Source organism: Arachis ipaensis, chromosome B10 (genome assembly GCF_059453495.1).
Source record: "Arachis ipaensis isolate K30076 ecotype BB chromosome B10, ASM5945349v1, whole genome shotgun sequence".
NCBI classification, from domain to species: Eukaryota; Viridiplantae; Streptophyta; class Magnoliopsida; order Fabales; family Fabaceae; genus Arachis; species Arachis ipaensis.
Window position 1 is genome coordinate 121,928,493 of NC_142435.1, and position 10,349 is coordinate 121,938,841.

General features: G+C 35.4%; 1 protein-coding gene across 1 annotated transcript; it reads left to right on the forward strand.

The window, feature by feature from the left end:
- The first annotated feature begins 8,007 nt into the window (after positions 1-8,007).
- Positions 8,008-9,247, forward strand: LOC107621703 (protein PPLZ02). Its single transcript, XM_088491660.1, has 2 exons — positions 8,008-8,156; positions 8,554-9,247. The coding sequence occupies exons 1-2, from the start codon at positions 8,074-8,076 to the stop codon at positions 9,032-9,034; spliced, it is 564 nt and encodes a 187-aa protein (XP_088347786.1). The 5' UTR covers positions 8,008-8,073; the 3' UTR covers positions 9,035-9,247.
- The last annotated feature ends 1,102 nt before the right edge of the window (positions 9,248-10,349 follow it).

A 10,349-nucleotide genomic window follows, 5' to 3' on the forward strand; every position in this document is an offset into this window, starting at 1 on the left:
AGTCTCATTCGATTTACACACAAACCCCTATGTATAGAATTTAAATTGACTTGATTCGAATTACATTTCACCACCACATACCCCACTAAAGTCGAAAATCCAGATAAAGTAAAGCAAGCTATACTACAAAATTAATACTGCAAAAATAGAAGACGACTCAAATTGAATCTATTGGTTGGACGGAGTCGCCCATATTGCTAGTAGCGTGCATGAAGAGGTTAGTAAATAAAATTTAATTTTTTTATTTTTTTAAGAAATAAATAATTGATATTAAATCGCTTAGAACTTGATTATTAGAATTATTAGAATATCTAAATTTCAAGTAGTAGTTAGAGTATTCATTTACGGGTAGTAATGTGTTAGAAGATTGGTAGTGATATTAAACCGTTTTGAACTTGAATATTATAATTGTTAGAATCTTTAAACCTCAAATAGTAGTTAGAGTATTGATACAGCTATAGTAGTGTGTTAGAAAATTGAAATCACAAATGCATGTTGGATAAAGGATACCAATGTATGTTGACGAGTATATTTAACAGGTTTGGTTAGAGTTTGTAAGTTTTTATTGTTACAAGTTTAACGAGATTAGAAATTTTATGGAGTTTAAGTTAATTTAACTTAATTTAAGTTAATTTGGATTTCAAGTTTTGGATTATGTAGGCAGTAGAAAATTAGTAAAAATCTAGAATGATTTAATTTATTTAAAAAATTAAATTATAAAATGTTAAATTAACGAGGTACTACAAAGTTAGTTATATGCTAAAGGATTTAGCTGTATGCCATAAATAGTAGGTTAACTATGTTCCCTTAAAATTTAATTGAATTCTGGTCAAAGTATTGTTCGATTAAAATTATCAGTTTTAGGTGTTTTTGTTATCTAAAGTGTTATGATTCTAAGAGAATTTTTTAATGTCGTGTAGCCCCACCGTTGTATCACAAGCATGAGGAGACAACATGGTATGTCGTTAGACAATAGGATCATATCGTACCTGCAGATAGTTGGCATGTCCCATCTCGCGAGGCTCAACGACCACTAGTTTAGGTTGGATGAGCCATTAGTGAGTGCATTTGTGGAGAGATAGTATCAGGAGACGCATACATTTTATCTATCATTCGGTGAGTGCACGATTACGCTACAGGATGTAGCCTACCAGTTAGGGCTCCCGATCGATGGACAATACGTCAGCAGATGTCAGACGGACTTTGAGCGGTACATCGATGGCAGCCGTCCGACATGAGTTTGGTTCGAGGAGTTGTTAGGTGTGTTGTCACCACAGGACTGCATCAACAAGTTCACTGTGGAATGTACTTGGATGCAAGAGACATTCAGTGACCTTCCCGAGGTGCAGACGAGGAGACAGTCAGGAGATACGTGAGAGCAAATATTATGATGCTATTATCGACACAGCTCTTCGGTGACAAGTCTGGTACCCGCATGCATATCAGGTGGCTACCGTACGTAGCGAGGTTAGAGGACATAGGAAGGTATAGTTGGGGATCTGCCGCTTTGTTGTGGTTATACAGGTGCTTATGCCGTGTGGCCAACAAGCATGTGGTTAAGTTGGCAGGTCCACTACAGCTCCTCTAGTTATGGATCTTTTGGCGGTTTTAGGCCGGATGGGTTTGACACTTTTCTCTGGCCCTTGGCGACGAGGTACTCAATTGATTACTAGTTGTTTTCTGTGCTCCTATTTATCAGATTTTTTTGTGATATGTTGATAACATATCTTGGGTGGCAGGTGGTTAGGTTATCAGCCGACATCGAGCGAGAAGGGACCTAGAGTCGCGCACTGCAGACTGAGGATAGATTTACTTCATTTTGGCTATGTGAGATTCAGACACTTTAGTGTTTTATTCTTCAGTTATTTAGTATCATTACTAGTCATGAAACCTTATTTTGGACCCAATTTCCCTTTTTAGTTCGCTTGGATGCAGTACATCATGCCGAATGTCATACAGGTAGTGCATCCCAAGAAACTAGAGCCACGACACACATCGTTATGGAGGTCTGTGACGGCATTGATCTACTTTGCTATCATAGAGTGACCATCAGGTGGATCGGGTTCTACCACAATTTGGAGGAGTACAGCATCGGCCGCGACCCGAATTGAACATCGATTTCTTGAGGAGATTAGCGTCATCATGCAGGAGGATGATTTGGCATGACACAGATATCAGGTAGGTGGATCCTAGACACCTCTTGACGTGGATCTGAATGAGCCTCCTTCTGGACCTATCGATAAGACATTTGCGTTGGGTGAGACACCTCCGTCGGCACATGCTACACATACACTTGCACCTCCCGATCCATCAACGTCACCGAAGCGCATACCAGATGAGATGGAGAATGACGGCGACAAAGACGAGGGTGATGTCACTCTAGCACAGAGAGCACGACGGATCAGACGCCCCCGCCACTGCTTCATAGGATCGCATCTCTTTTGACTTGGGTTTTTGGCACTAAGCCGTTCATGTTAGGTCTTCCCTATTGTTATATGCTATTAGATATGATTTAGTATTGCAGCTACAGTCATGGTTTATCCGAACATGGTTTTGAACTTGTTAGTATCATGTGTTCATGTTTCCATTCAGAAGCACAAGTATTTTATTATGTTCAGAACCACATGAATTTCATTATGTTTAGAAGCACATGTATATTATGTGACTCTTCCATTATGAGTCGATATTTTATTACACTAAATAAGACTAAACAAGCCACTGTAATTAAAATAAAGCAAAAACTACTAAACATTACACAAGCCATCAAATAAAAATAACAAAGAGACTAAAAACAACATGACTAAACAATAAGACTAAAACTAAAGACAAAATATTACACTAAATAAGGCCAATACTAAACGTTACTGGCGGAAGTAGAACCAACACTGACTCCTCCGTGTGGATATCTCCTACATGTGTGGCCAGGCTGTCTACAAAGGCCACATCTCTTGGGTCTGTTCGGGTCAGCCTTGTCCATTGTGGTCCAGATCCTATTAGTCCTGGGATGCCCTTCAAACGCACATCTCTTGGCGGGATTAGGAAGACTGTCGGACCATCGTATGGTGGCCAAAACCCCTCAGCGATTTGAGGGGTGAACCCTATCCGATAGGCATCGAATATCGAGCTAAGGCGATACATCTCATGGGTATAAATTGACCAATCCAGACGTGAGTATGCACAGCACGCAATGCATGGTAACATGGGTAATGAAGTTCCTGAAAATATCCACAGCCACAGGTGTGGTCCCTGGGGGACACTCTTTAAGAGCCAAGTGAGAAGCTCCTTGGCGTAGTCTCAGCCACAGTGAACATAGAATTTTTCCTATCATACAAAGTCATCGTGAAATACCTTGAGGCCTTCAGACTTGCCTCAATTACCTTCATCAGATGCTGACTAAACTGATGCCCGGTTCCTAACTGTGCCTCTGCCTTTCTTTCTTTGCGAAAAAAAAGCTCTGCCAATCTTCCATAGGTGGACTTCAACAACGAACAAACTGGTAGGTTCTTTACACCCTTCAGTATCAAGTTTACATACTCAGAGATGTTCGTAGACATATAACCAAACCTCTGATCTTCATCTCGATGTTGAGTCCACTGTGCACAGTCAATCCGATTAGCCCAGTCACACATTATCGGGTTTTCAGAGCAGAGGATGTCAAACTAGTAGTCAAACTCGACCTTAGTTTTTGTATAAGCAACATTCACTAGAAACCTCCTAGCATCTTTACCCTTAAAACTCAGGGTGAAATTCGCTGTCACGTATCGGATACAAAATGCCCGGTATGCATTAGATGGAAACCAACCCCCATCAGGAGCCTCTAGTGTAGCCTTGATCCCATTGTACCTATCCGATATGACTAGAATATCCGATTGAGGCATTACGTGCTACCGAAGGTGAGATAAGAAGAATGACCACGACTCTACAATCTCACCCTCAACAAGTGCGAATGCGACAGGAATGATATTGGAATTGCCGTCCTGAGCAATCGCAACTAGCATTGTACTACCATATTTGTCGTACAAGTGGGTCCTGTCGACACTAACCAGAGGCTTGCAATGTCAGAAAGCCTCAATACACGGTGGAAATGTCCAAAAAAAGACGGTGAAAATAATCATGTGACTCATCAACTTGCCCATCCACTCGCACAGGACTCGTCCTCAACACTGCAACACTACTCGGCATCGTCATCTGCACACCTGGCACCCATAGCGGTAACTTATTATACAACTTTTCCCAGTCTTTGTAAATCTGAGCCACGACCATCTGCTTAGCCAACCAAACTCTCCTGTAAGTCGGTCTAAAACGAAAATGGGGCTATGTCGTATTCTACAATACCTTGATCAACACGGTAGCATCGAATCTAATCATAAGTAGTATGAAGGTTGAGATCACATGGTAATTAAGCCTCCTGTGACCACTGGATATCGAAGTGACCAGACAAGCATGCAATCCATTGTACCGTTTTACCTCCCAAATACCATTGCGTTGGCAGAGACTGATACGAATCAACCATGTGCATTTGTTGCCGAATTCCTTACACTTCTCATAGTACTTGCAATAATCGGATTCCAACACTTTATACTCAACTCCACATCGGATGCTATAAGTCTTCACGCTCAGCATGACCTCCTTTTTATCCTGAAACTGCTGACTGACTTGGAACTCAGCTAGTCCTCTTGTATCTTGTGTGTCTCTGGCCCCAAATCTGAAAGGCACGCCAGGTATCCCCTACTGTCTCATGGCATCCAAGTCCAAAGTTGAAAAATGTCGAGGATACTGCTGAGTTCTTGAACTAGCCGCTCCATCACCCCCAGCTGGAGTACTCCTCGCTATGTCATCATCGCTATCATTGGCAGTCGTTGTGGGCTCCACATTATCATCATCATCATCATCCTGCAGTGCATCTTTCACACCATCCAGTGCTCTACCTTGTCAGGAATCCGGTACTACATCAGGAGTACCAGCGATCGCAAATTGCAACATCACCGAAGGATCCAGTATCACCTACTTCTCTGTCACGAGTGGGGTTTAGATCGGCAGCGAAGGACGGGGAGGCAACCAAAACTGCCTCAAGCTCAATCATGGACACAAATGAAGAGGCACCAACAGGCATCAAACTAGAGCAGGCCGCCATGGCTGAAGGCTGAGGATTCTGGTTAGAACCTCCTGAACTAGAGGCCACATCCACAAGTTTGGCCAATAGCTCAAGAGTCCTCACCTCGGGAAATTGTCAACGACAATGGAATAGAACTTGCAAATCTTCGTTGCTGTCTATGACGAAGGAATCGTACTTCACATCATCCCGCAATACAGAAATCGTAATTCTATAGCATAACTTCTCCACCCGTTTCATGCCTTGCAGCTCCAATTTTCAGATTATCGTATTCTGGAACTTGATGAAACTCGTTGACGGTTTGAGAAAAATACTAAGCGGATCCTTATCTGTAAATTTAATTCTAGATTGCGTTTTCTTCTTAATCGACCCTCTATAGTGCACCAGAACTAAAAAACTATCATCACTAGCCATTGCATGTCACTATGACGAGGAATTCACATTCAACCGCTATTTATATACGTTTGCACCATAGTAAATCGAATTAACTTATATCTATTCATATATCTTGATAAATACATAATAAATCGAATTGTGTTGTGTCAATTTATTCATTAATTTACGTGCATGTAAATCGAAACAACTCCAATCGATTTACTTGGTTACTAATACCATTGAGTAAATCGAACTGACCTTATTCGATTTACTAAGAGGTCTAAATATTCATGCATAAATCGAATCAATCCCTTCGATTTGCATGTATTCCTACTAATTCGAATCAGGTTGATTTGATTTAGTACCAATATTGCTAAATCGAATATAGTTGTATCGATTTACATAAAAAGTCCATTGGAGACCTGCACATAACGGATTAAACCGTGAGCGATTCATATAATATACCACTCCCATTTATTTATTTAGATTTTTTACCCTTAAATTTTAGTAGACATAGAATTCTTTTTATTAAAATCCGCATGACAGACACCACCATTTATAAAAATTCATCGCCTAAAGCTACATATATAACCGTTTATTTAACTTGTCCCAAGTACCGATACTTTTTTAACTCCGTGACTTACTTGATTATATATATGCCCTCGTCCCCCACAGAAAATAAAGAGAAAAAAGAAAAAGGAGAGGGGTTAGTTGCCCTAATAGATTAGAGATTTGAAAATAGTGAAGCAGATTTGATCAAATGATTTGATATGTTAGGGTAATTATGATGGCCAAAGAATCTTTTGTCTTAAACCGATGTATCCCAACTTGGGATTGACCCAATTATAATAATGATAATCATATAGGGTAGGATTAAGTGAAAGATTAGTGGCTAATATATATAGTGCACAATATTTATCGATGTTTGTTTTAATTTGTGAAACCGATCGAAACTACAGAGAGCTATGCAACTAGAAATAGTTGGAAAACATATACGATGGATACCCTCGGTTATCTTGGTCCCCGACATCTAAATGTGATATGATCTTAATTATAGAAAAATGATACTATGAAAATGTGTTGATTATTAAGGCAATTGTTGCTCCTTTTATATTTGAGAATGATGATATGTTCAAAGATTTGTAGCTCAAACCTCACACCAAGGGGATTAAGACTTGCAGTCACTGTCTACAAATTGCTCTCTACTCATCACATGAAAAGAATCTCCGGACTTAGCTTCCATCTTCAGTTATGGATTAATTAAAGAGAGAAAAAGAGACATAGAAAGTAAAAGCAATTTATAACAATGTTACCAAACACTTAATCCTCATATTTTAAAGCCAACTTGGTATATTTTTGGTTTTATAGTTTGGTTCATGTGATGATCTACATTTGAAGATGAGTTTAATTGCTATATATTGATGATATTATGAGAGTTTTATATTTATTTTCCAATCAAACATTTATATTTGTATAATTTTATTATTTATTAATATGATAATATATAAATTAAATATCCATATAAAAATAATAAAAAATTTGTATAATTAAATAATAATTTTTAGGTATAAAATTACTAAAGAATCCAAATATGATGATAATGTAAATAAACCACTTAACTCTATTTCCAAAATTCATTAAATAAAGCATTTTTATATTCAATGTTATCATATATATTAATATTTTTTATTTATTGTATTTGTAAATTATAAAATAAGAATACACTCTTTTATATATTTTAATATGGTAAATTATATTAATTTAAATTTTGATTAATATTAAATTGAGATATTTTAATTACAAATTTATTCTCATATATTACAGATAATTTATTATAATTATTTTTTGAAATTTATTTATAATTTTACACCACAATTAGTAATTTATTTTTAATATATATTAGCTATTTAAAATATTTTTATTACTAAATACCTATTATTCTATTCATATTTGTAATATAATTCAACTATTATTTAATAAAATATTTATTTAACCAATTGTTTAATATAGATGTTTTATTAACATTTATTCAAGACAAAGTGTCTAATCTATCAGTTGTTATATCCTTTGTATTTTAAACATATTCCCTCTATAAGTTTACTTTATTAGATCTTTTTAATATAAACCTTCAGATCTATTATCTAATCATCTGAATGGATAATATTAGTGAAACACTATTGTTCAGTATTTGTATCGGAAGATTTTTTAGACGCGTCCAAAAATAAATGTATGCAAGTAAAGTCGTCTTTAATTTAAAGCAAAAAACTAATAATCCTAGTGCGAGACTAAGAGAGGGAGACATAATTGTGTCCAGAAAATGAATGGACTAGTAATCCTTTGATAATTCCATAATCATAGCATACAAATTGCAATACAGCCAACATATAGCTGCTAGGTAAATACAAAGAAACTTTATAATAACCTCAAAATCCTCCAACTGGGACCCTCTATAGGTCTCTTTAAAAAAATAAAATAAGAAAAAGGGCAATGAGCACAACTACATAAACCCCATTCTCCCTCCAACTTCTTCCCCCTTACCACACAACAAAACTCATAACATTTTGCAACCCAAAAAAAAAAAAAAAATGGCCAGAGCACAACAAAGATACCGAGGAGTCCGACAAAGGCATTGGGGTTCTTGGGTCTCTGAAATTCGCCACCCTATTTTGTAAGTATTCTGCATTATTTTTAGAGAAATATTAGATGAATTATTTTTAAAAAAATACAAAGACATTAAAATTTATTATTTTTAGTCATTATTTAGTTATAAACTCAATTTTTTTAATTTAGTTCTTTTTAGTTTAGTTATCCAATAACACATTTTATTTCATACTTTTAAATATTAATAATTAATCAATAAACAAAAATAATAAATTTTAATAGTTCTCTAACGTTTTTCTTAATTTTATAACAAAATTCAATTAATTTTTTTTCATTATTATTTTTTATTATGTCAATAAATTATTAGACCAAATTGAATGAGGTTGAAAATAGAAATAGAGGAGAGAAAATGGATTGGATTAATGTTAGAAAGCTAAAAGAATGAATGATGTATTATGTTTCAGGAAAACAAGGATATGGCTTGGAACGTTTGAGACAGCAGAAGATGCAGCAAGAGCGTACGATGAAGCAGCAAGGTTGATGTGTGGAACGAGAGCCAGAACCAACTTCCCTTACAACCCTGATTCCTCTCACTCCACGCCATCCAAGCTTCTCTCTGCTACTTTAACCGCTAAGCTTCACAGGTGTTACATGGCCTCTCTTCAAATCACTAGACCTTCTCCCATCAACAATGGCGCCTTTTCCACTGCACCAACACCCACCATCCAACAGAAGAGACCACACAAGGATGAACAACAACAACAGCAACAGCAACAAGAACAACAATCTTCATCTTCATTGGAAGATGGCAACTGGGCTTCCATGAAGAAGGTTAAAGTGGAAAATCATGAGTTTATTAAGCCTCTTGAGGAAGATCACAATCACATTGAGCAAATGATTCAGGAGTTGCTTCATTATGGCTCCATTGAGCTCTGTTCTCTTTAATATCATTTGCTATATATGCTTCCTCCTGAGATCAATTATTATTCTGCTAATTTTTAACTTAATTTAGATTATGATGATTATCTTTAATATCAGGTCCTTAATATCTTCTATATTCAAAGTGACCTTTTTCTTTCTTTTTGTAGACAATGCTGTCTATGTACCACCCTTTTCTATGTATAGCCAATCCAATCATATTCCAATATCTTCAATTAATTATTTGTTTCTATCTTTCAATGCACATTTTCTTCTTTTCCGTGTGAAATAATGTTTTTTTTTTTGGGGGGGGGGGGGGTGTCAAAACTCAAAAAGTCTGTACTACTCTGTACATTAGAACCCTTTCATTTCAAACATTGTAGTTCTTCATTCTGACACAAGTTTTTGAAAAACAAGGGAAAAAATAATTAAAAAGAAAATGATGAGTTGAATTATAAAATTTAAAATGTATGATCATTAATTAACTTGTCCCACAGTGATATATATATATAGTAGAAATGTAATAACAAAAATAGCAGATATGTCACTACTCACTTGACTAAATGAACCAAGAATATGACATCTCTCTCTCTCTTTATGTATTATTTGTCCTGGAATTAGAAGATTGTGGTCGAGAACCAATTAGCAAGCAGTTTGGTTAAGTAAAATGTATCACCCAATGTGTAGCTAGGCGTAATCTCTCTATTGCGTAATGAAAAATATAGAATCTACTTACCACTCAAGGGCAGAGCTAGACCAATAGACCTGTTTTCAAGGGAGCCAAAACTTTTAACTTGCATATACATACTTATATTACACGTGATTGATATGCATACAGATACAACGTATTAGGAAAAATTTCAAGAGCGTACCGGAGAATACAGGTGTTCCAATTATTTTAATCGTTAATTTTAATTAATATATATTATATATTTTTTTTTATAATTCAGATCAACAGTTAAAACAACTAAAATATCGATATTTTCAGTATATTTAAAACTCTTCCCATATTTTATTTTCCTCCGCATTAGTTATATATATATACACACTAGTATTTTTGTTCATATAATACAAAAATATAAATCATTCAAAATTATATCAATTTTGTCATCACATTATAAATTATGACAAAAATAATTTATAAAATTAAACTATTTTAAAAAAAAAATCGTAAAGAACAAAAATTTTTGTCTGCTAACAAAACTAAGTCTTTGTAGCTAAAAAAATCATATAATAAATTTTTTAGTTATTATTTTTATGCGAAAGATTTTAATTTTTTATTAATAATTAATTTTAATATTCATTATTTAAAATTTAAAAGAATTTAATATGTATATTTTTT

Excerpts from the sequence above, each read along its gene's own strand:
- LOC107621703 (XM_088491660.1), top strand. The coding sequence starts at position 8,074 with ATGGCCAGAGCACAACAAAGATACCGAGGAGTCCGACAAAGGCATTGG. Across the intron at positions 8,157-8,553 it reads GAAATTCGCCACCCTATTTT|GAAAACAAGGATATGGCTTG; the intron begins GTAAGTATTCTG and ends ATTATGTTTCAG.